This window comes from Lupinus angustifolius, chromosome LG18, assembly GCF_001865875.1.
Source record: "Lupinus angustifolius cultivar Tanjil chromosome LG18, LupAngTanjil_v1.0, whole genome shotgun sequence".
Lineage (NCBI taxonomy): Eukaryota > Viridiplantae > Streptophyta > Magnoliopsida > Fabales > Fabaceae > Lupinus > Lupinus angustifolius.
The window spans coordinates 13,557,953-13,583,849 of NC_032026.1; the positions used below are offsets into that span (position 1 = coordinate 13,557,953).

At 32.1% G+C, this 25,897-nt stretch overlaps 6 protein-coding genes across 7 annotated transcripts in view; 2 read left to right on the forward strand and 4 right to left on the reverse strand.

The window, feature by feature from the left end:
- LOC109332793 (probable methyltransferase PMT20) overlaps positions 1-21,657 on the reverse strand; it is a 29,583-nt gene extending 7,926 nt beyond the window's left edge. Inside the window, exon 1 of the mRNA XM_019567834.1 lies at positions 21,630-21,657. The gene's annotated coding sequence lies outside the window, so the exon portion shown is untranslated. The remainder of the gene's footprint in view (positions 1-21,629) is intronic.
- On the reverse strand, positions 1,736-5,507 carry LOC109332792 (replication protein A 70 kDa DNA-binding subunit A-like). The gene is made up of 2 exons (XM_019567831.1): positions 5,075-5,507; positions 1,736-4,199 (listed from the first exon to the last, which is right to left on the reverse strand). The coding sequence occupies exons 1-2, from the start codon at positions 5,359-5,361 to the stop codon at positions 1,931-1,933; spliced, it is 2,556 nt and encodes an 851-aa protein (XP_019423376.1). The 5' UTR covers positions 5,362-5,507; the 3' UTR covers positions 1,736-1,930.
- Positions 9,777-10,868, forward strand: LOC109332569 (dof zinc finger protein DOF1.4-like). Its single transcript, XM_019567548.1, has one exon. It carries the CDS (start codon positions 9,777-9,779, stop codon positions 10,866-10,868), a length of 1,092 nt encoding a protein of 363 aa, XP_019423093.1.
- Positions 13,188-15,545, reverse strand: LOC109332796 (ATP-dependent Clp protease proteolytic subunit 4, chloroplastic-like). The gene is made up of 2 exons (XM_019567841.1): positions 15,061-15,545; positions 13,188-13,835 (listed from the first exon to the last, which is right to left on the reverse strand). Exons 1-2 carry the CDS (start codon positions 15,489-15,491, stop codon positions 13,352-13,354), a joined length of 915 nt encoding a protein of 304 aa, XP_019423386.1. The 5' UTR covers positions 15,492-15,545; the 3' UTR covers positions 13,188-13,351.
- On the reverse strand, positions 16,190-20,072 carry LOC109332795 (probable polyamine transporter At1g31830). 2 transcript variants are annotated; one of them, XM_019567839.1, is made up of 2 exons: positions 19,929-20,072; positions 16,190-17,889 (listed from the first exon to the last, which is right to left on the reverse strand). In XM_019567839.1, the coding sequence occupies exons 1-2, from the start codon at positions 20,064-20,066 to the stop codon at positions 16,438-16,440; spliced, it is 1,590 nt and encodes a 529-aa protein (XP_019423384.1). In that variant the 5' UTR covers positions 20,067-20,072; the 3' UTR covers positions 16,190-16,437. The 2 variants fall into 2 exon arrangements, with proteins under 2 accessions (XP_019423384.1, XP_019423385.1); XM_019567840.1 differs by lacking the exon at positions 19,929-20,072 and adding an exon at positions 18,686-18,880.
- LOC109333383 (60S ribosomal protein L13-1-like) lies at positions 21,821-23,801 on the forward strand. Its single transcript, XM_019568851.1, has 5 exons — positions 21,821-21,944; positions 22,142-22,257; positions 22,399-22,532; positions 23,104-23,262; positions 23,366-23,801. Exons 2-5 carry the CDS (start codon positions 22,149-22,151, stop codon positions 23,585-23,587), a joined length of 624 nt encoding a protein of 207 aa, XP_019424396.1. The 5' UTR covers positions 21,821-21,944; positions 22,142-22,148; the 3' UTR covers positions 23,588-23,801.

A 25,897-nucleotide genomic window follows, 5' to 3' on the forward strand; every position in this document is an offset into this window, starting at 1 on the left:
GTTCCATGTTTTTAATTTTCTTTACAATTTTTGCTTACTCAGTAGTTTATTCTAACTAGATACATTACTAACTTTTGCTCTTTTTCAAGTTTCAAAAATCATAATTATGCCTTTAATTGGTCTGCAACTATAGATTATATATTGCCAAACAATGGTTGGTAATTTGGTATCACAATTATTGCCTTGGGGTTCTCCATTGCCAGCAAAATTCAATTGCAATTTTTTTGGTATGAAGTAACTAATCATCTTTTTTATTATGTATGATTGTCATTCCTAACAAGTATCGCTCATATGAATTAAACATTTAACATTTTAGTCAATCTGATAATGATCTAATGAGACTTTATACCACTACAGTAAAGTAATGTTAGTCAATTGCAACCTTTGTTTTATGGACGTTGGCTACCATTTACAGGGCAATTAAATCTTTTATTTAATAGTGGAGTATATATGTGTACGATTTCTTATATCATAATTGTTTCTTTTATATATTGGTATGTTTAGTGCGTAATTATGTGATGAGAATATTGTATTCTTCCTTCACTCTAGAAAACCCAATACGCGTAGTAGAATATACAGCTATGCTTAGTGTGGCAAATGGAGAGTTACTTGAAAAGCACTACTGCAGCTTCATCTTGATTCTTGAGCAAAAGTCTAAAGTCCTTGTTATCTCAATACACACTATAATAAGTCAAAACAATTTCTTTTTATTCATCAAAGTGTAACTATATAAACTTTATCATTCATTATCTAAATGGCTGATTCATAGCATGAGTCTTTTATTTAGTAGTGGTGTCTAAAGAGTGTAGAGGTATACAATCTTACCCTATAAACAAAGAGATTATTTCCAAGATTTGAATATGTGATCTCATGGTTAGGTCTTACTGTTGAGTCAAATGATTTTGCATTTTTTTGTCCTCTTCATTAAGCATAAGTTTTCCATCTTAATGTAGTTTGTGTAATAGAGTAATATAAGTTGCTAATGCAAATAGGAAAGAACTCACTATTTTAATAAAACATAAAAGGGAAATCGTCAAAGACTAGCAAAAGATTCCTTCACCGACATCTACATCTTATTTTCGTGAGTGTAATTGACTTTTTTTTGCTGTAAAATACATGTACTTTCTCGTGTGCTAAATTTAAAGAAGAATGTAAAGAGTGGGGAGTGTGAATGCAATGTACTAAAACTGTCCTGGGCAATAAATTCTGTGTTGTTTAATGTTTGAAATTCATGAAACTATTATAACGGTTTTCTTAAAGTCTAATCATTGAGGATATGGATCAAAAATGGAATAAAATGCATTTATCATATCAACAATAAAAATGCAAGAGTACTTATGTTAAGAAAATCATTATTACAATCAATAAAACAATGGTGTTAGTGTAAGGACAAATACATTTTCACTTTAGCTTTTCTAATTGGTCAATATATCAGGGTGGGTCAAGTTTTTCCATGTGACTAAGGAGTGGAAATGTGATTGGAATATAGTGTGCACCAGAAACCCAAATAGTGACACCCAGTTACTATTTTGCTTATTGGGAAATTAAATCTTTATTTGTAATGTAAGAAATGACGCCATCTGTATAATTAACTTTAATGGTAATTATATAATAATAATTGATAAAATTATTATTTAGGCACCAGTCACAGTAATGGTTACCAAAATCTTTAACATGGTGAGCGACCAAAACAATGTGTTTCATAATCATATGCCTGAAGAAAAATATAAAATGGTTGAAATCTTAATATATGGCTTGCACTTTGCACCATGATAGCATAAAAAATGCCACATCAACACCACATAATTATGCAACCTATATGTACAAAGACAACAGTTAAGACCAAACAAGTTTGCTCATACTTCAAAAGTGAAAGTGAACTCAACATAATAATTTCAAAAAAAGAAGACAAGCACACGGTTATCAAAATTCAATATCCTCCATATTGTTGCTTTTGAGGAATCCCATATCTTCCTTGTTGCATTACATTATTGTTACCATATGCTGGAGCTGCACTGAAGCCAGGACAGTCTTTGGCCCAATGACCAGTTTGATGGCATTTAAAGCATTCACCAGAGACACCACCTGATCCACCAGCAGCAGGTACCCGGTTAGAATAGGACCCTCCCACAGACGGTCCAGGTCGATTCCCAATACTTGGGCATTGTGCAGAGCTATGACCAGAACCCCCACAGTTGTTACATGATGACATATATGAACCAGGAGCTACGGCTGAAGCATAAGAGCTGTTATTATATTGGTTTCCATACTGACCAACTTGATTTGCTGGCATCCCATAATCTCTACTGCCGCTAGTGGTGCTCATTGTAGGATTACTGTAAGCTGGTGGCATAGTTTGTCCAGTTCCAATGCTCCCTGGTCCACCATTATTCATTAAAGAGTTAGGATTGGTGCCTTCTGCTTTCTCAACCTTGAGTTTTTCGATCAAATCCAAAAGAAACCTGGACTCAGATGCAAAGTTTAACTTGTCTGCTTTAACTGCTGTTGACTTGACACGCTGTTCATCACTGAATGTCTCCTCCTTTACTTTTAACTTAAACACATATTTGGTGAAGAGAACCTTACGGATGATTTCTGCAAACTTTTCATCATCTTGTTCTTCAAATTTCAAATAATATAAATCTTTCGCAGCTATACCCATGATCTCTTCACCACACTCCTGGAAAGCAGTGACCCATGTTAAGCCAGTGTGATCCTGTATCTGGAATTGCAGTATGTACCTATAGTCACAGGCATCAACAGACTGGTCACACCTGTCACAACGCCATTTCCCATCTCCATTATTAGTCACTTTTTTGTTGCATTGCCTGTCTCCTATCATGATAGGACAAGCTGTGTAGCAGAAACTATCAACCTTAATGAATGAAACACTTGCACACACAGATATCCAATCAGGCTTCTCTGAAGTCCCTAACTTCTCATCTTTAATCTGACATATAGTCTTCCGTGCATCAGTTCTGCCAAAACTAGCTGTTTCTCTGGAAAGAGAAATAGTTGGAACATTCCTCCCTTCCTTTTCAAACCATTCTTTCAGTCTATAAGCCTCAGGAAAATCAGGCTCCACAAATAGCTGGCTAGTGTTTATGGTCCCAACAGACTTCCCACTGAACTCGTTCACTCTAGCAGCTTTGACAGCCAAAATTGGAAATGCCCCAGAATCACAAATATCTTGCAGCCTTTGCCCATCTGAATTGCAGAAGTTTCCCCACAAAGTTAATTCAATACTTCGGTCTGACATGTCTTTCAACTGGAGAGTTCTCTTCTGAGTTTCAGTTCCATTTTTTCTCATGATTGAAGCTGTAGGACTTACAGAACACACCACACCAATAACATCAACAATGCTGTTATTCTCCAATCTTTCAAATTCAATAATGGAGCGGAAGTTAAAAGTCTGCTTTGGAATTGAGCTATCATCTTCAGGGCATTGCTGTATAATTGATGTGATATCAAGGGTCAGCTCTTGGTCATTATTGAGGTGATTAAAATTCTTTTGAGCTGGCTTTACACTTCCCCTGGAAATCAGATAGACTTTACCAGGTTCAATTACATTATAGAACTGATCAGCTACAGCATTGAAGCAAGTTGCCCGAATTTCTCCCCCATCAGAATCAAGAAGATCAAAAGAAAATACTTTGCCATCACCTCTGGCATTATTATAGTGCCTCAGTTCTCCCTTAGCTGTTACTCTAGCTTTAATTGTCCATGTATTCTGATATGGATTCAATCCAGATATTGGAATTATCCTTGGGGGAGCTTCATTTCTTGCCATAGGGCCCCGGTTATTGTACACTGGAGGTGGCTGTCGGTACATAGGTTGAGGTGGACGAGCATAAGAGTTTTGCATGGGTCTTGAAGGATCTGATTGTGGACCGCGGAAACTCATGTTTTGATCACCAGAAGAGCCACTGTACGGTGTTGATCTAGGTAATGTGATTCCAGACTCTACTTTAGAATAAGTAGTAGGGGCATTTGAGGCGCCATATCTTACAGGCTCAGCAGCACTGGTAGGATAGCTCACTTTTGGATGATCAACAGGTGGACCAGCCACATTTGGTTTAGCAGCGACTCCTGGTTGACCAGTGGCGGGTCGTGCAGGTATACTTCTTGGTGCTGCGACAGGTTCTCCAATCAGATCACATTTTTCAAGTACCACATCTAGCTCAATGATGATAATAATCCTGTACATAATGAATTAAACAAGCAAATCATCATTCATTACTATAACATACCACCACTATACACCTATGTTCTAAAATATTACTCCTGAAGTATTTTAATTCATAAGAGTTCAAAACACAAAAGTGAGAGAATATGGGCGATTGTTCTTCATCATCAATCTTTGACCCCAAAAAAAACACAATTCTATCAAATTGTGTCAGCTAAAGCACATCAATGCCAATTCTGAAATAATTATAATAATCGGATGATAAGTGAGTTGCATTTAACATGTTCCAGCACCCATTTGTTTAGGTTTTTTCTTTAAAAAACTTGTAATGTTAGACTTCAGTAACAAAAACTGAAATCCAGCTTCTATGAGGAGAGTATCAGCCAAAAGAACATTTCTGGAGACTTTGAGAATCCAAAACAAACAGACCAGTACTCAATAAAGATCCAACATAGCCTATTCCACCTATGTGAACCGTGTAGAGACATTATCAACTTCTTCAGATAGTTAAAAATAAAATAAGACCCAGGTCATACATGAAAGCACACAATGGTATATATTTAGCCCCCGGAAAAATGAAATGTCTCAATTTAGCCCACACAAAAAATGTTTGCGTGTGCTTTTTCAAGGACCAATTTGATCAACGGAATATATTTTAGTTTTGGGGGGAATGGGACTTCTTTATTTCTCAATTCTACATGTGATTTTTCAAGGTACAATTAATTTGGGTCATTTTCCTTAAAAGTATGACAATATATGAAATTCATATCCACTCTAATTCCATCAACTAAAACCATAGAAGCAAAAACAAATAAATACACCAAAAATTCAACAGCAACAAAAGAAATAAAACCTAGAAATGAAAAAAAGAGAGGGAAACTAACATACTTGCGTTCCTGGACAACGTTACAAATGAACTGAGTGAGCTTAACAACAGAACCCTTCTGCAACCTTCCAGAACGAACCAATTCGTTCTTCTGCGTAGCGAGCATCCCTTGTTGGTAAAGCGAACCATCAGAAAGCACGAGACGGAACCTCTCGGTGGCAGTGTTTTGCTGCGATTGAACTTGCTTCAAATCGATGACCTGAAGCACTGGTTTCAAATCCTCCGAAGAGGTAGATGAATCGTCGCTGCACATCGCCGTTATCGCACCACTAGTCAGATTCACCGCCATTGCTGTTGTCGTCGATTTGATGATAAATTTGGGGATCGAAAACCGTAAGAGAGAGAGAGAGAGAGAGATTGGAACCCTAGGTTTTGAGAGGGTTGGGGAAATTTAAAGAAAGCGCCAGAATAGGTTTTCGAGGGAGGGAAATGAAAGTGGAATTTTTTTTAAAGTGCCGTGTGTAAAGGTATTGTGATTTGGGTAAATTCCGAACGTGTCCCCGTTGGGCTGAATTAAGAAAACTTCCGAGAGAATCCACTGGTTGGAAATTGGAAAACAAAGAAAAAAATTATCTAATACCAAATTTGTTCTTTCTCAAAATTGTGTCACTCAATATATTATTATTTATGAAAGATTAAAAATAATGTATTATTGTTACCTACAAATAGTGACATATGAGTAGTACATTTTTATGACAGAAGATGTCTAACCATTTTCTCTTGTTGGACAAGCTTTCCTCTCCATTTACATCATTTTTAGGCGAAAAGTCATTCGATTTGAAAATATAAATAATATGTAATCCGATTTGGTCTAAAATTTATATGTGGTTTCATTTTGGTATGGTTTTTAAATAAAAGATAATTTTAACACACTTTCAAAGTGTGAAGTACCAACAATGTGTTAGTTTAATAGTGTAAAATCTTATCAAGATGACCAAAATGTCAAATATTTGATTGTTGAGAGTGACATTTGTTAGAAGAGACGATCACGCACTCCGAAATAAATTAGTTCATTACCTAAAAAGTAAAGATATTATTGGTAGTATCAAAAAACTTTCAAAGTACGAAGTTCGTAAGAAAAATGTATAATTCAAAATAATAAGTTTACTGTATTTTAGAAGAGACAAATTCACAAAAAAATCAATAATTATACTCCAGGACTCATAATATCAAGTATCGTATACAGCAAATATTTAGTTAAACATTAATAATATTCATTTGAACTAATAATAATAAAATATAACAAAAATAAAAACAACATGAAAGCAACACCATGAGCACATCAACATTATTTTAAAAATAAGAAAGTGTTAAGTAGTAAGTAATCAAACTTTTAACAATTAGAAAATATGAAAATATAATTGCAAGATTAATTATATTTATAAATTAAATAATTTTTATTTATATATATATATATATAATCAGATCGTTGAGTTTAATTTCTGAAATTAGAACCAAAACTCAATCTCGATGAATGGATTTTCTAAAAATCAGTTAAACATGATTCAAACAATTTCAATTTTTGTGGTTTGAATTTATTTGACTAGTTTTCTCTTAATTTTTTGATGAGACTACATCTAAATGCCCCTTTCAAGTAGTTACTTTTGTTTTAATATTTAAGGTTAAAAATATCATTTAAAATATCTAAAGGGTAAAATTATTTTTTTCTATCCAATACAAAGGGATCCCTAACAAGAAAACATTTAAGCTTAAAAAGTTACATTTTTTTTATGGTTCGAAAAAATACTACTTGATTCAAATATAAAAGTAAATTACGATGGGGTTTATATTAAATTTTTCGTGATACGAAGTATTTTCTAATTCATTCCAATTATAAGAAATCTAGATTACTAAGAATGAGTTAAACATTTGTTTGTTTATGTGTATCTATTGAGATTAAAAGTTAAGTTTATATCATTTGAAAATACATTTGTGAATAGGTTATTTGATATTTTTGTTTCTTATTTTATTATTTATTTAACACCTCAATATATTATCCTAAAAATCAAACCAATAATAGTGATGATGTCATATTACTTAATAATTTAATAATAAAATTATGTGATTAGCTTTTAGCTCCTCCAATTGCACGAATTTTAAAATTTAAAAGTATTGAAAATAAGTATTAAACAATTTTAATATATTGTGATATTTATATCTTTACTTTTATTTATTTATACTTTTATACTATATACAAAGCCAAAACTTGAAATAACCACCACCATGATTTTCTTTTCCTATTTTGCCCTTAGTATTTTTATTTCTAAAGTAAAACCATATAATCTTAGATAACAAATTAATACATCTTACTTTAAGTTAGATATTATAATAAATACAACAATTATAACATGAAGTAAATCCGATAAAATAAAAAATCTATTTTCCTATTTTGCCCTTAATATTTTTTATTTCTAATTCACTAAAATAAAAAATTTGTACTATATAAAGCTAAAACTTGAAATAACACCACCAATGTTCTATTTTCCTATTTTGCCCTGAATATTTTTTATTTCTAAAGTAAAACAATATAATCCTAGACAACTATAATTAATACATTTCACTTTAAGTTATATATCATAATAAATATAAAAATTATAACATGAAGTACATCCAATAGAAAACATTATAATTCTCTAAAATACAAATATGTGGGCCGGAAGAAACGGAGTGGCTATCGACAATATATAAAGCAAAAACTTGAAATAACTACCATTTTCCTATTTTGCTATTAATACTTTTTATTTCTAAAATAAAAACATATAATCCTAAATAACTATAATCAATACATCCCACTTTAAGTTGGATATTATAATAAAATACATCTAATAAAAAAATATTATAATTCTCTAAAATACAAATATGCGGTCTGACAGAAAAAAAGTGTATATTGACACTAGTGAAAATTATGTGAAATTTAATTCATCTATTATACTTATATTATTTTTTAATTGAAAATGTGAACATGATATAAATAAAATCAATGTTGTATTCATATTTTTATGTCTTGATTCCTTAATTTGTGCATTTAAGTAATAATTATTTACTTGCATGTGTAAACATCAATTATTTAATTAGCGAGTTCCTTAATTTATTGTAAATTTTAATTCATTCAATAAAAAATAATCAAACCTATTTTGTAGGTTTTTTAGTTCTTTTTAAAGATATTAATGTAACATAGGATGCCATGTGGCATGTCTGAAAGACTAATATATATTTTTTTAAGTGATTGTTCATTTTGATCATTTAAAATTTTGTGTATATTAATTTAATACGTGTAAAAATAAAATTTTAAAATAGTACTTAATGACCGTGAATGTGAAGATAGCTTTATCATAGGTCATAAAATAATTCATTTGATTTTCAATTGATTTTGTAAAAAATATTTTTAGTTTTTCAATCTTCGAAAGAACATACAAAAACTTTGATGAATCAAAATAGATTTTCACTCTATTTTTAAATAGACACATAAAATAGTTTCACTTTATGCTTGAAGAAAAATAAGTATGATGCAAGATCAACTATTTACATTGGTAATTGTATGGTATGGAATTAATTGATTTGTGTATTTGAGCACCATTCCCCAAACAATTTAAAGAATTGGTAATTTTTGTATGCATTTTTTTTGGTTTCCTATAGGTATTCTCGCACTGGAGACAATCATGTTCGAGCCGATAACATCCACAAGTGGGGCTAACTCTTTCAACGGACATTTTTTTCATCCACAAGACTCGAACTCGAGTTCTTGCTTAAGTGGAATCAAGCATGTACCACTTGAACTAACGCTCGTTGGTAATTTTTATATTTTATATGGATTGATAGTAAGTACAATTGTTTTAAATGAAAAATTACTTAGATGTATATTGGAACTCAGATTTAATGTGTAAAATATATTTTCATTTAAATATTAAGAAATAAGCATTTTCTCAATAGGTGTAGTCAATCATATATATCAAGCATTATCATGATATTTTTTTGTAAATCAAGCTTATTATAAACCATCCATTTTATATTTTTTAATAGCTTTCCTCTCAATTTGGTAAGAAAACAACTCCAACATGATTTATTAGGGATACTACATGTTTCCTTTGTACACACTTAAAACACAACATACTATATGTTATCATCTTTTCTAGAATGCCGTGTCCAAATTTTTCTTAATATATTTAATATTTACACTCATCAAAAATGAGATTGAGCATCTTTATATATTTTATAATATTAAAATAATGTAAATATTATTATATATATATGTCTGAAAATCTTGCATGAACATATGTTTAATTTCAAGATATAGACATAATTCATAATCATATAATCTAATATCAAGACTGTTCTACTTTCAATTAATATTCACTTAAAGATGTTAATTAATATTCATTTAAAGATGTTGTAGTTATGAAGAAGATTAAGAGATCTTATGCTAATTCTTTTATTTTATTATGGACTTATGGAAAAAAAAACAAGCACACGGTAATATGATTGCCGTGATTTTTTGCAATAGTAGATTTCTATACACATTTTCACAATCAGGTGACGCCCATAGATATTTCCGCAAATTTGAAACCCCACACATTTTTATGTTGGGCTTTTCCTTGAATCATGCATACATCCTCTTTTCAAAGCATCACACAAACCAAAAGTGATATTTTTGTATAAAATACTTAACAAATCACTCACAATAGACATACTTAGTAGTTAAAAAACATGGAGCACATAGATAGAGAAAAGAACATCGATAAGCAACAATCTCAAGATCGAAGATCGAACGAGATGCAGCAAGATGGTGGCCGACAATGGGTTCAACCTCAAAAGCCACAAGCATCCCAACAATGTCCTCATTGTGAGTCTTTAGACACTAGGTTTTGCTACTACAACAATTACAAGTCGACACAACCTCGCTACTTTTGCAAAAAATGTAAAAGGTATTGGACTCAAGGTGGGACGTTAAGGAACGTGCCCATTACTCGTCGTATTTTTAAAGGAAAACGTACAAAAAGTCCATCAACTTCTCAGTTGCACCAACCATTGTCCTCATCATCACTACAAGAGGTGGTTGTCCAAACACAACATCTACAACCACAAGAGACAGTTGTCCGAACCCAACTACCAAATTTTAAAACATTCATGATGGTTAGGAACCTATCTCACATGGTGGCTCCTCCCACAAGTCACTTTTATCAAGGTGGCCATGAGAATTTGTCTTCCATAGGGACAATCCATTCAATGACACCATCACAACCATCCACTTTTGACCAGTCTTTAGGAGTGGGAGTTAGTGTTGATGGTTCTTCTTCCAATTTGGGTCATGCATTTGATTTTACTTCCAATTCCCTTGTATGTCAAGGTGGCAATGAGTATTTGTCTTCTATGGAGGCAACTCATGCAATTAGACCATCACAACCACACACTTTTGACCAATCTCATGGAATTGGAGTTGGTGTTGTTGATTCCTCTTCCAAATTGGGCCATGCATTTGATTTCACTTCCAATTTTCTTATTTCTCAACATCCATTCCAACCAACACAATTCTATCAAATGGGCAACAAAGAAAGTGATGTAAATTCTTTGGATACCCCACAAGATTTATTTATCCCATCAAGCATTGCTCATCACAATATCAATGATGCTTCTCACAATGATTGCCCTCAAAACTTCATCAATAATAGTACTCCTGATGCCCTTTTCTCAAGTACCATCAACAATAGCACCACTTCCATTAGTGGTAACAATGAGAGGAACAATCCTTATACCCCAAGTCAATGGTATGAATTTTCAGGGTACGACACTCTCCCATGATTTAAGTTGTTCACCCTTTAAAATTTCATAGATGGAACACATATATGGTTGTTTGCAAAAAAACCCGGTTAGTTGTGGAAACATTGGATTCTCATCTTTTTTGGATAAGGAATTAATCTCTTCGATATTTGTAATGGTCACTCTCAACAAGTGTCATTTCTAAGAATCGAATCTTCGACCTTGAGGATTCAGTGAAATCTTATACCAGACCAATGCCTAATTGGTAAGTATTGTGTCAAGTTGTTTCTAAAGTTTGCATATAATTTTCATGTATATTTTATAATATCAAGCTTTTTGTTACTATTTTAAATACATTTTACTCGCGATATTGCTATAAGTAAACTATATCCTCGTGGATGATATGTGATATCCACATGTGTTTTTCTATGTTATTTTAATGTGGTATAATTATAATTGATTTTTTATATTTTATAATAATATAGTTATTTAGTAAAAATAACAAACTATTAACAACTTCATTGACTTAAATCTTGTTTAAATTGCTAGTTTGCCTTAAAAGTGAATTTGTAAATTAATGAGATTTGAGGCAACTGAAAAGGGTTTGTTTACAAGTTAAGTTTTGCAGGGAAAAGAAAAATAAAAATATATTTTCAGAGTCATCTCACAAATATATTTTGTACGTATAAATGACAAATTAAGGAGAGTAGTAAATTAGTTTTTTGAAACTTCATTCAGATTTTTTCAACTTCATTTAAGATGATATTCACATAAGCAATGAAAAACTCAAAGTTAGAAAAAAATCAAAATGCAAAAAGTAATAAAGGAAAGGAGATAACACTAGATATATATTAGTTCATTTTCTATCCTAATGCTACTTTCACCTCTCTTTGCAAATATCAATCTTACAAATCTTACACCAAGATTTATCCTAAGATTTATTACTCACCAATCTCACAACAAGAAACACACCACTTCTTGATTTTCACTCTTTCCCTCACCACACTCTATGGTGATTGCAACAAATGAATAAACGAAGAACTCTAGGGCTAAAGATATTGTTGAGTTCTGACTCTTATGCTCTCAATCGGTTGTAAGTGAATTTCAATAAGTAAAACACAAATGTTCTAGTGTTTTTCAAGTCAAAATAAGGTGCATAAAACTTTTATGAAAACACTTCAACAAATTTTAAAAATATTAGAAAATTTGATTCAAGTTGTAGCTAAATGTGTAAGAAAGTTATATATGAATTGTGTGTTTTGTTTTTAAATCATTGGGAGGTTTAAATAGGTTTCCAATTGCCATAACACTCATTCCAATGAATAGAAGTTGATTCAAGAGACATTCATATAAAAGATCTATATGGCATGAATTTTCAATCCAGTAATTGATTTTATTTTATTTATTGATAATTTTACCTATTACTGAAAGAGGATAAGCATGAGTATGTATACGTGTGCTGCTTAGTAACCAATTTTAAAACATTATAGAAGACATTTTCAATTGTGTGGGTAAAAACCAATCCAATGATTTTGCTTATAATTGAATTATTTCCCACAAATCAACTCAAAAGACAACTCTTGTTTAATCAAATAATACCCTTAATTACAATATCTGCCACATCAGATATCATGCCATTCTTTTTCCAAGTAATGCATAAAGGCAATAAATTTTGGCCAATAACCCATTCCTTATACAAACTTTGTATGGAACAAGGTTTGATTGATTTGAGAATTCGACCGTGGATAACCCTATAGGTACATCAAGTCATCAACATATTAAAGGGTCAGGTCTCCACCCCTCTTCCTAAAGAAGCCAGTGCTATCTTACAATATTAAGTGGATTTTTAGCTAGTTTCCTATTTATTGGAAGCACTAAAATTATGACAGATGTCATATTTAATCATTTTCCGTAAAAATATTTCTAAAACTAAATAAAATACTACGCATGTCATATTTTTATTGTCCGAAAGAGATAAGTTATCTCATAAAGAAATACTTTATTCTCATTTACAAATTCTACAGTTCTCAAAATTTAGATTATGGATGGTAATTTTTGTATTAACACAACCATTATGTTTGAGTGTTATATCATATATACATTTTGTATTATAACTACAATATTTTATTAGAGTAAATATTCATTTTAGTCCTTCGTATTTTTCAATCTTACGAGTTTGGTATCTTAAAATTGAAAAATCAAAATGATCTCCAAAAATTTCAAATGTTATTCAAAGTAATCATTTTTAGAGTCAAATTAATCTCCACGTCTGTTTTAAACTCCTGCTATCTTCATTATGGTTCCAGGTGGGGGCACATAATTTAAAAACAATAAACAAAGCCAACAAATTTTCCCATCACTGCATCACAAATTCTTAACACAGAATTAAATTAAATAATTGTTAAGATAGATAGGAGACAATCCTACACTTCACTTTTTGTTACAGCAGCATGGGCTTTACCCAAAATGTTGTACTCAGCATGCACTGCAAGAGAAACTTAAATACAAGTATCAATAATTTAAAGCTAGTATATCTCATCATCAGGGATTTCTGGGGTTAGAAATTTCATGGGGTCTTTACTTATTTCTTCATAATTCAGTGTTGACTTCACCCTTTCTGGTACTGGCATCAGAGGAATAATGCTATCTCTATCAATTACACCATCAATAATTCCATATTCAACTGCTTCAATTGGAGACATATATTTATCCCTATCGATATCTTTCTGGACTTGTTCAAATGAGCGGCCGGTGAAACCTGATATAATATTGGTGATGTTATTCTTGTTGTGCATAACTTCCTTGGCCTGAATTTCTACATCTATAGCTTGTCCACTAGCCCCTCCGAGAGGTTGATGAATCATAATCCGAGTGTTGGGCATAGCGAAGCGCTTGCCTTTGGTGCCGCCACCAAGGATAATGGAAGCTGTTGATGCTGCAATGCCCAGAGCAACTGTGGAAACATCTGCCCTCACAAGTTGTACCGCGTCATAGATAGCCATTGTACCACTAAATAAATAATAGCATGAAAGGCAAATCAGTTGCCGAAATTGATGGAAGGCGTCAAGCAGAACAAAAACATGTAAGGAAAAATACACCATGCAGAAAAGATTTTGCTAACCAATAATAATTTAACAAAAAGAAAACATCAGAGGCAAATAACTCCAAGCAAATCTTAACTCTTAATTAATTTTCCTAGCTGTCTAACAACATGAAGCACCCATATGCTTACACTACCTTAAAAACATGAAAGAGAACATATACATACATCTTGGAGAGCTGAGCAAGCATAACAATAACGGCAACAAGCTCTTATTAAAACCAATGTAATAAATAAGATACAACCTTTCTGATATAGATTCAGCTCTATATTATAGATTGGAGAGCGAGTAAAAGAACATTAAAAAAAGGCGACCCAATGCTTGAGGCTCCCACCTAGTGGAGTCTGGGAGGGTAGATGTATGTAGCCTTACCCCTACAAGGGAAGAGTTGTTCCACGATTTGAACCTATGACTTTATGGTTACTAAGCAACAACCTTACCGTAGCGTCAAACTCACCCTCTTTAGTAAAATAACATTAAGTAAAGAAAAACTGAAGAGTAAATTCTTCATCTAGGTGGAGGCCTTCAAACTCTTTCCACTACTCCTTTGAAGTAACCATTAGCTTAGGACCAAAATGAAGCTAAGAAAATCACACTATCATATACAATATGCCAATGCAAGTAGTCATCCTTGAAAATTCTAGCATTCCTCTCCAACTATAGCCACCAAATAATATAAATAGCACACAAGTATCCTGATTAAAACCATGTACTCAATAGAAACAGAAACTTAACACCAAAATAACTTAACCAAGGAAGTCATAAACCACCCATCAAAGTTCACATCTCTGCCTATGTTCTTATTTTTCAGAAATTTTCAACGAGCACAATGTAAATAGCTACAAAGGTCCTTTTTTCTCTCTCTCTCTCTTTCCTTTCCTACCAATTAATCTTCTTTCCAATCCACCTTACCAGATACGTTTGCTACCAATCATGTAAGTAATCAGTGGAAACATATATTAAACAAAAAATAACTCAAATCAAGGATTACATAAACCACTCAATAGAATTCACACACACCTATAGTTATATTCTTTTTTTCTCCTCTTTCTTTTCCCACTACTTAATCTTCTCTTCCCAATCCACTTAGTCAAAAACTCTCTTTAAGCAACACAATGAAAAAACCCACTCACCTGAGAGAGCCACCAGTGGAATTTATAAAGAGCCTGATATCTTTGGTGGGGTCCTGTGCATCCAAAAGCAGCAACTGGCTGATAATTGAATCAGCAACGAAGTCATCAATGCTGCTACCCAAAAACACAATCCTCTCCCTCAGCAAAAGCCCCATGGCATCGGTGTCGCCGCCTCTCGTGGCCGTTCCCGGCGCCTGGGACGAAGAAAGCTGAAAAGTGATTGTGGGTTTTGGGAAGTTAGGTAAAAAGTTTGAAATTTTGGAGGAATTGTTTGGTGAGGTTGCAAGGAAGCATCTGGGTCTAGGGGATGGGGTTTTGGGGTTAGGGTTGAAAGAGGAAATAGGTGGTTTTGAGAAAAGGGTTCGAATTAGAGAATAGGAAGAAAGAGAAGTTGAAGTGTGAGAAGGAGAAGAGATTGAAAGAGAATTCATTGTTGTCTTCTCTATGGGAGTAGTGACAGGTTTTGGGAAGAAGCTTGCACTAGCACCATTTTCACTATATTTATAAGATAATTCAATAATCTTAAAATACATGAATATGTTAAATTGTTAATTTAACCTTATTTCATTGTTCATATGTTATTATTTATTCAATAAACTAAAAATAATAATTTATGTTCGAGAAACAACCTTCTTGTAAGTGTTTTCCCTTTTTCTTTCATCTAAAACTAACCATGATTTTCACTAAAAACAAATTTTGATTGGCCATGTCTTTTAGCATGTTTTTTGTTTCGTAACAAATAGCATAGCTCTTTAAATTTTGTGAACAGTTGCTTAACTATTCAATTATTATTGGATAAATACCATCCTAATTTTTTTATCTCTTCAGTTATACAAATGCACAAAGTTATGTATCCTCCATTGCAGATGCCATTGGAGTTAGGCTCAGTGGTATTTCAAGTTGACATCTCAAAAGGCAGCATAAATGTTACTGAAGTTAAAGAACAGAAATTATTACATATATCTTATGTGTTTAAGATGTTTTGAACAAAAATAGGATATGTTAAGAAAATTTGATATAACATTTGTATACTTGAGGAGACAACTCAAATAAGTAATTGAGTATCAACAACCTTGTCATTGCGTTAAGTTTAGCCTTCAAAATATTATATTCTCTAAAAGATTAAAAATTGATACAAGAAACCAAATAAATTTATTTCCCAATGCATTATAAATACAAGCATACAGCTTTATAATCAACATCTCATCTATACTACAATGAAACTACAAACATTGATAAACATGTAAAACACCAAAGGCATATGATACAAAGCTGACTTGTATGGTAGTTGTGTTTAGAGAGATGTTGAAACAGTACTATTGTGTATGAAGAGTGAAACATCTTCACATCACTAAAACAATCTTGAAACATGATATATTAATCCACCAATGAGTGAGTGCTCTCTTCATTTTCGAAAGCTGGGAGCTCAGAACTATGTGAGAACTTCATCCATCTCTTTTTCTCAACATATTTGAGACAAGGCTGCAACACAAGGCCAATAGCCACAGCAATGAGGCTTATAACCATTACTTTGAGGGAGGAGAGAGCCAATACAATACAGATCAATATTGTTGGAGGGATACACATGACAATTGCTCCAGCGGTTCCGCCTGGTATTTTGTAAGGCCGAGACAAATTCGGGTGTTTGATCCTCATCAATATGAATGCAATGAACTCCAAAATCATTCCAAAACAGTACAAGAAATTTTCAGCAGCTACAATTTCTTGAAAGCTTAGCCATGAGAGTAAGATTACACCAAAGGCCGAAAAAAGTATTCCTATAAGAGGCGTCCCATGGCGAGACCTCTTCATGAAGAACTCAGGCAGCATTCCCCTCTCAGCCATCCCTAGAAGCATGAAAGAGTCGCTGCTCATTTCGGCGACAAACATTCCCATATTTGACATCGCAGCAGCACCCTGAAGCCACCATCTCAACCACACTCCCCCGACTATCATAGCAATATCTGAGAGGTACCCGTCAGTCCACAACTCACGCTTGAGAGGAACAACACCAGTACCAATTAAAAGAGGAAAGAAATAGGCCAGAACTACCAGGATCAAAGCATAAAACAAAGCTTTTGGAAGAGTTTTCTTCGGATTATCAACTTCTCCTGCAAGAGTACTTATTGAGTCCCAATAATTAAGATTCCAAAATAGAGTATTCAAATACAGGCTCCAATCAACATCATTCAGATTTATCACAGACCATCTTTTAGGTTTCAAGTCTGGAATTGCTAAGAACCCCATAACTACAAAAGGGATGAGTGAGAAAACCCCTAAGAAGACAGCGAAAAATCCGACAATGGTTAAACCCCTGTAGTTCATGTAAGTGAGAACAATGGTCAAGCCCCAAGTTGCAATAACTCTAGGTAAGCCACCACCCAGAGCTGGAATTCCTGACTTGAGATAGTCAAGAAACAGAACCGGGTATAAAGCATTGTCTATCACTCCACTTAGCCATTTCATCCAACCTTGCTGAAATCCCCAATATGGACCCAAAGCAGAAGAAACCCAAACCACATAACCACTATTTTCAGGAAACATGGTACCCATCTCAGCAGTGATCAAAGCTTCAGGAATACTCCATATCAATGGGAAAACCAAGAAGCCAAGCAAGGCTAAAAGAGGACCTGCTGCATTCACGGTATCCTCGATGCCAAAAGGCCCTCCTGAGACCTCATAGAAGATGAGAAACACGAGAGGAAGAAGTGAAACTTTCTTCATGTGATTTGCCCTGGGGGAGGGTATTTCACCAACAGTAACATACCCATCACCGTTGAACTCCCCCATTGCAATTGAATCTTGTCTATTAGTTGTAGTCCTCGATCTCTGCATGGAACAAAAGGGGATTTTCAATTATAGAAACAAGAAATCAGAAGCTCATGAACCAAAGACAAAATAACACTGAAGTACTTAACACTCCCACTTAATTAAGTTAACACTCCTCTTGTTTCAAAAGTTACACTAGTTTTAAGTTGAGTTTTATGTTACCTAAAGAAAGGTGAGTGTAACTTCTGAAATAAATGAAGTATTTATACAATTAGGTCAACGGTTTTGCTAAACATTGCCTATTAAAGGAACCAAAAAAAACAAATTTTCTATTGAGAAGTGATGATGTATTGAATGAAGTAAGAGATAATGTTTTTAGTTTTGTTATACAAAATTTGCTTTTTTGGGTCATTAATCATTATACTTAAGACAGTGGTTAGCAAAACTGTGAAGTAAACCTCAACGAATATAATTTCCCTAAACCAAAAACATAATTCCAAGATCACACCATACAGATAATTAAGCATTTACAAGTTTCAACCTAAGCTATCAAATAAAAATCATAAAAGTTACCAAATTTGTCAAATTTACCAGCAAAGTTATTCACAGCATTAACATACATAAGTCTTTCCAAATTTAGCAGAAGTATATGAATAAAAAAAGACAGATCTTAGACACAGATCTAAGTTGACCAAATAAAAATGGCACAATCATTATCAACCAAACCATATTAAAAATAAGACCATCGATTGAAAAACATGAAAAGGGTAAACCAATAATAATATTGTGGCCTCATAAAAAATAGATATTTAAGATAAAGAGAAAAAATGAGAGTGAAAAGGGTGAATGAACAAACCATGAACGATTTGCATATCGTTCTAGGGTAGAGAACATAACATTATCCATGGAGGAATTCAACGTTGAAGGAAAGCTAGCATGCGTGTGCACGTGCGGGATCGCAGGTTAGAGTTCAGAATCGTAGAAGGAAGAGATGAAGTTCAGAGAACATAAGAGGAAAGTAAATGAGGTGCTTTTATATTTTGTTGCTTTTATGTTTTTTTTTTCTCTTAGAAAATCGATGCACGTTTTCATTGAGTAGTTAGGATAGTTGCCAATGGGTTGTGAATTCAAGGAGAAAGATTACATGTTTTCTATTACGGACTAATCATATATTATTATACGAATAATAGAAAATAATTAAAAAGAAAGTAACATTCTGATTAATTTATGATATAAAATAAGATATCGTTAGTAACAGGTTAACCATGGCAGATATACACCAAACCAAGACTATTTTATTTTTCTTTTTTAGATGTTGGGGTATATTTGGTTGAGCTTCCTTTCAAAATTATTTTTATTTGTTGATCAATGTTTTGTTTGACAACACATTACAAGAGCTTTTTATTTATAAAAAAGGCTAAAACTTCAAGCTCCAAATTAGGGTTGTTACTTTGTTGTGTATTTTTTTTTTCTCACTCCACATTATATCTTTTATTATTTTAGAATGGTTGAGTTCATTACATAAGAGAACAAGTACTATTTATTTTAAAATAAATTATAATTGGCATTCTTGTAATAATGAATTATACAAACTAATTTTTTGATTTTACAAAGTTGGATCTAGGGTTTAGGCTTAGCTATGAGAGGAGAAGAGAGCTTGGTGTTGAAGATTTATCTAAGTTGAGTATAAAGGAGAGAAAATATGATTTTGGGGAGGTTGACTTTGAAATAAAGAGAGAACTTCTAATTATTTGATTGTGGAAACTAGGATTGAAAACCAAATGCAAAATAATATACAAATATAAATAAATTATAATCGTATCAAATGTAATTTAAATCTAACTTTATTCTGATCATACCAAACATACATTTAGTTGCAACTTAAAGTGTCCATCAACTTCAATACTAAAATAATAGAAGTGAAAGATAATAACTTAATAAGTATAGAAAAATATTTTCCTCTATTTTATCAATTGACTAAATATTGAAAAAGTGAGCATGGAGATGTAGCTAATAAAATATCCAAATAAAAATATTTCGCTATTCAATAACAACTATAGGATGAAGTGAGATTATATCTTATGTTTTAAAAATGTGACCTCTTGGGTTTGAGCATGAGAACATGAGTGACATGGGGAAGGAGGTAGCACTGCAATTATGGCATCACCGACTGCTACTTGCTCTGTTGATTCTGCCTTATCCTTCACCTCTCTTATTGATTCATCCATCAATTTCATATATTAGTTTCAGCTTATTTACCAAGAGATGGCGTTGGTGGGTGGGGTTTTCAGCTTTAAAAATGAGAGAAATAAACGTGTGAATACAATCTGATCTATATATCATCTTCAAAGAGATAGACAACAAAAATATAAAGCAATTTTCATGCCCCTAAAAGTTGTAAAAGGGCTATTGATTCAATATAACTTTATAACCCATTTTTTGTGGGTAGATATTCTTTTGATGGGAATGGATAGTTTTATGTAAAAGGCATTTATACTAATTTTACACATTTGGAGGAAGTTATAAGTTACTGAAATTTTATTTTATCACATAACCATACTTACATGTATATTTGGAAGAGTTTATAAAACTAAGTATGTCTTATAATTTTTTTATGACTTATTTCCATAGGCCCAAAATGTACTTATACAAGTTACATTGAGTGATGGAAATGTACCATTGTTTCCCTTTTTTGAATAACGTCCCCACATTTTCTCCACTTTTTGTTTTTGTGGGTTCTCCACCTCATGGTTCATAGACATGCCACGCTACTACACTTGCTATGGAGATCTTCCGTCCCCATGCTTCAATGATATCTCAAACTAATCAAAATGTATTATTAAATAAAAAAAGTTATAAAAATATAAATTAATATTTTATACTATTTAATGAAATATTATTGGATGAAAGATATGGTCTTTTGGGACAAAGGGTTTTTGTCCCTTCACTTGAAACACTCACAAGAAATCACATCATACAATGTGGCTAACAAGCTAGCTTCCATATTTTAGTGACATCTTTTGATTTATCTATTGACATATTCGACCAAAACAGTATATGCAATCGCAAATCCATGGAAAAGGCATAACAAGAAGGAAGAAAGAAGAGAACTACAAAGACAAATAGCTAAACAATTTATTCCTAAGTGTTAAGGCAAGTTAAAAAATACAACCAATTAAATAATAACTAGAATACTATCCTTTATTTCATTTTTTGTACTACCAAGAGGATTCTTCACTTTTTTATAATGTATTGATTATTTGTTGAGATTTGTGACTATCATTTTTAATAAATGTGTTTTCAAGAATCGAACATTTAACTTTTTGTGACATTTATAATCCCTATTTTTGCTTTTCTTATTAGTAATATTTTTATTCTAATAGAAAGTGATGGAATATTTTAAAGTTGTATTTATGACATGTTCTCCTAATGGTAGCTTACAATACTTATACGCTATGACAAATTATTGTTATAACATGTAATATTTATAAAAAAACCTATAATATATTTTTATGTTGACATGTCCCTCTATAAATGAATATTTTGATGTTAAAATAAGTCTTCTCATTAAAATATGTTTTTTCACACACGATGTATTGGAAAATACAATCACAGGGTAAGGAAAATAATGAACAAATAACAAACATAAAACAAAGTAATGATAGGAGGGTTTGTAAGCTTTTAAGGAGGATTCAGGTATACGAGGAACTCCAAAATTTTATTTTAGTATAACTAATAATATTATTTTAACTTGTAGTTAATGAACTAATATATTTTATGATAAATGAATATTTATCCTGACAAATATTATTATCAGAAATCGAATATTTAACCTAGAATGTTTTTAAAAATAGATCTAGTGAAGTCTTTTGATGAATTTAAAGATGAAGAATAATAGTAAGTGATTTAAAAAAAAGTTGGTGATGAAAATGAAAAAAACGTGGGTCCAAAAATTGTACCCGAATTGAAAACCCGTTAAGGCCCAAATGAAGTCCAGTGATTCTAAATCCTAAAACGTGATGTATCCTTTAAAACCCTTTCTCTTTTCATAACCCTACCCGCGCCACTGTTTCTCACTCACCAGCGGCTGTTCTAGCGCGTGCCAACACAATCAGGTTCCCCATTTTCAACATTCCTTCAAACTTTTCTTTCGATTCATGTATTTCTTCCTCATTTGATATAACTAGATCTTTCTGTTTTTTCAAGAGCTGTTTTATTAATGTATAAATGTTTATATCTAGATTAGTTTATAATTAGGGTTTTACAATTTATCTGTTGTGGTTATATCATTATTGCTTGTTTCATTGGATAGGTAAGCAATGGTTAAGCATAACAATGTTATCCCCAATGGCCATTTCCGTAAGCATTGGCAGAACTATGTTAAGACATGGTTCAATCAACCAGCAAGGAAAACCAGAAGACGGTTAGGTAATTTCATACTTTTATTTATTTATTAAACTTTCATTTTAATATTTATTCTGAGTTATATATTTAGGTTGAAGAAATTCTTTTGCTATTATTAGTGATGGTTGATTTAGTTTTTTGATTTATGGGTTATGTATTATTCAGCAAGACAGAAGAAAGCTGTTAAGATTTTCCCCAGACCTACAGCTGGACCACTTAGACCAGTTGTTCATGGCCAAACCTTGAAATACAACATGAAGGTTAGAGCTGGCAGAGGATTTTCTCTTGAAGAACTCAAGGTAAAATTAACCTGGATTTTATATAGGGTTGTGTATTATTTGTTATCCGGCTATGTCTGGTTGTAGTTGTTATAACGAGGATGCAACCAGATCTCTCAAGTAGTTAAGTTGAATCCCACATATTTTGCGAATTAGCTTCTTGCTAGGACCACATAATCTATGATTTTGTTAAAAGTAAATTGCACTGAAACCGGTTGATTTAGCTTAGTTCTATTCACTGTCCTTCTCTTTAAACATTACATTCAACTCCCCAAAGGTGCGCTAAGTATAATTACACACACCTCTCTGCATGGGTACTAAGTATAATTAATGCATCTAAATTAGGGTAATATGTGTAATTTTACTAAAACTTAGGGGTACAATAATTTTCTATTTTTAATGACACTCTTCTGAACATTAATAAGCTGTTTTTTTTAACTACCTATGTTTTTAGGTCAAGTGTGCCTTTGGTCTTGTTGAGAATGAGGTGCTTAACTACATGTTAAATGATGCTTGTTAGCCATGGATTATAAAATAAGTTATTTACTTCATTTATCTTTTTAATTGTAAATATCTATGTTTTACATCATAGGCTGCTGGTATTCCCAAAAGGCTTGCTCCCACTATTGGAATTGCGGTGGATCATCGCCGCAAGAATCGTTCTCTGGAAAGTCTGCAAGCTAATGCACAGAGGCTGAAAACGTACAAGGCCAAGTTGGTTGTCTTCCCAAGGCGTGCGCGCAAGGTCAAGGTAATGCAAAATATCCAACTATCTGTTTCAATTGAGGGATTTTCTTAATTTCATCTTTCCTAATTGTGTTTACATTATTTATTTGGTCCCTTTGTTTTTTCAGGCTGGTGATTCTACTCCAGAGGAACTTGCAAATGCAACACAATTCCAGGGTTCATACCTGCCAATTACCACTGAGAAGCCAACTGTGGAGCTTGTTAAGGTTACAGACGAGTTGAAGGCATTTAAGGCTTATTACAAGCTCCGCCTTGAGCGCACTAACAAACGCCACCACGGTGCCAGATTGAAGAGGGCTGCTGATGCAGAAAAGGAAGAGAAGAAGTGATAACCTCCAGAAATCAGTTTTTTTATCAAATCCATAATATAGTGACCCAAGACAATTTTTGCTCGAGATTAGCTTTATTAAGAACATGCTTAGTGAAAGACATGGTGCCCTTTATGTTTTATATTTTTGTGAACTGTTATTTCAGTTTCCTTGTTTAATTAGTGTTGTGGTTTGTCTGGATTATTTGGCTATTGCAGCACTCTTTCATTTTCTGCAGGCTGTGTATGTTGGATTGATTATCGTGATTGCATGATAAGCAAGGCTTCTTCTAACCTTCATAAATCCTGCAATGGTGGGAAACTTTTGCAAAGATTCCTGTCCATGAACAAATTTTTGTGAATCGAATGAATGTAATCTTTCATTTAAATGATGATTCTGCAAAAAATTGAAATTTCATTAAAATCTACGTACATCAATATAATTGTATCCTTAAATAATTCCATCTTTTACACACTTCTACTCATCATTGAAGGTTGGAAATGAATTGAGTCGAACCAAAGCTTAACTCGGTTCAGGTTGATAAGGATTCGCTTAGCTCGAAACTTGACTTGAATTAGATACGAGTTACTTTTTTAGCTCGAGTTCGGTTTGGTTAAAGTTCGTCAACTGTCCGGTTCAATCGAATAGTTCATTTGAACAACTCAAATAATTAATTAAATTTTGAAAAATATTTCAAAAGGTTTTACATTTATAAATACTAGTGTGTACATAAGTGTCTGCTAGCAAATATTGTGTGATATTACATATTCAATTTTTATATATCTCATTTTTTGAATTAAAATGTATTTGTTGTGTTCGGTGTACTTTATATTATATTTTTTGTGTGTTTATGATAATGTTTAATTTAAGGTGAGATATGTATTGGTGGTAGTTGCTTAGGATTATATAGTTTATTTGTAAAAATTAAATAATGTTAAGGACAATATAGGAAATAAAAATTATACAATGAGGGAAGTTATTTCAAGTTTTGGTTTTATATAGTACTAGTGTGTACATGCACTTCGTGCTTGCCGATGAATATTGTGCGATACTACATATTCAATTTTTATATATTTTATTTTTTGAATTAAAATGTATTTGTTGTGTTCGATGTACTTTATATTATGTTTTTTTGTGTTTATGATAATGTTTAATTTAAGGTGAGATATGTGATTAATTAATGTATTGGTGGTAGTTGCTTAAGATTATATAGTTTTTTTTGTAAAAATTAAATAATATTAAGGACAATATAGGAAATGAAAATTACACCATGAAGGAAGTTATTTCAAGTTTTGGCTTTATATATAGTATAGAAGTATAGATGTGTGTTTATGATAATGTTTAATTTAAGGTGAGATATGTATTGGTGGTAGTTGCTTAGGATTATATAGTTTATTTGTAAAAATTAAATAATGTTAAGGGCAATATAGGAAATAAACATTATACCATGAGAGAAGTTATTTCAAGTTTTATATAGTATAAAAGATAATATTATTTTTATATATAATAAATAAATGTAAAAAATAATGTATGGATAACATAAAAATTAGGTTATATATATATATATATATATATCGAGTTAGCTCATGAATCTAATGAGTTGAACTATATGTAACTCAAGTTCGATTTGTTTATTTAACGAACTCATATTCAGCTCATTTGGTTCTTGAACCAAATTTATTGAACAAAATATCGAATCGAATTTAGAACAAATATTGAGTTGGTTTGATTTATTGTTCGCCCTAATTGAAGCCCTATGCGATCCCCAACAATTGAAATTGTTCGATCCTAAGGCTACTTTTGCAATATCATGTATAATAAATCCAGATTTATGGAGTTGCTAGTAAAAATATTTTTTTTGGTTTAGGTGGCAAAGAATAATTTGTTTTAGAATTGTTTTATGTCAAGTTAATGTATCAACATTTTTCAGATCAAATCCAAAACAACTACCCATTATAGATACTAAGTATGTATGCAATAAATGTATGAGTTTTATATATTTTTATTATATATTTGATTCTTCAAAAAAACAAATAATTCAAATGAATAGTATATGATAGATTGATTTTATGTAAGAATTACACTCATACATTATATAGCCAAATCCAGAACATCAATACATTATATATATATATGGACCAAATCACAAACAGAAAGCTAAAATATAATGACCTAAACTAAAAAAATGTTTTTATATAGACTAAATTCAAAAGAACATAGGGGAGTAAAATATGTTTAAACTTGACTACAATTTGCATTGATAATGTTTATAAAGAATAGTAATAATAATAGTATAAAAAACAATAAGAAATGGGAGAATCAAAATACATA

Coding starts and splice junctions, on each gene's coding strand:
- LOC109332792 (XM_019567831.1), bottom strand. CDS start 5,361: ATGGCGGTGAATCTGACTAGTGGTGCGATAACGGCGATGTGCAGCGAC. Junction 4,200..5,074: donor AACGTTGTCCAGGAACGCAA/GTATGTTAGTTT, acceptor CATTATGTACAG/GATTATTATCATCATTGAGC.
- LOC109332569 (XM_019567548.1), top strand. CDS start 9,777: ATGGAGCACATAGATAGAGAAAAGAACATCGATAAGCAACAATCTCAA.
- LOC109332796 (XM_019567841.1), bottom strand. CDS start 15,491: ATGAATTCTCTTTCAATCTCTTCTCCTTCTCACACTTCAACTTCTCTT. Junction 13,836..15,060: donor TCCACTGGTGGCTCTCTCAG/GTGAGTGGGTTT, acceptor TTATTTATTTAG/TGGTACAATGGCTATCTATG.
- LOC109332795 (XM_019567839.1), bottom strand. CDS start 20,066: ATGAAATTGATGGATGAATCAATAAGAGAGGTGAAGGATAAGGCAGAA. Junction 17,890..19,928: donor CTCATGCTCAAACCCAAGAG/GTCACATTTTTA, acceptor TGTTCCATGCAG/AGATCGAGGACTACAACTAA.
- LOC109333383 (XM_019568851.1), top strand. CDS start 22,149: ATGGTTAAGCATAACAATGTTATCCCCAATGGCCATTTCCGTAAGCAT. Junction 22,258..22,398: donor GAAAACCAGAAGACGGTTAG/GTAATTTCATAC, acceptor TGTATTATTCAG/CAAGACAGAAGAAAGCTGTT. Junction 22,533..23,103: donor TTTCTCTTGAAGAACTCAAG/GTAAAATTAACC, acceptor TTTACATCATAG/GCTGCTGGTATTCCCAAAAG.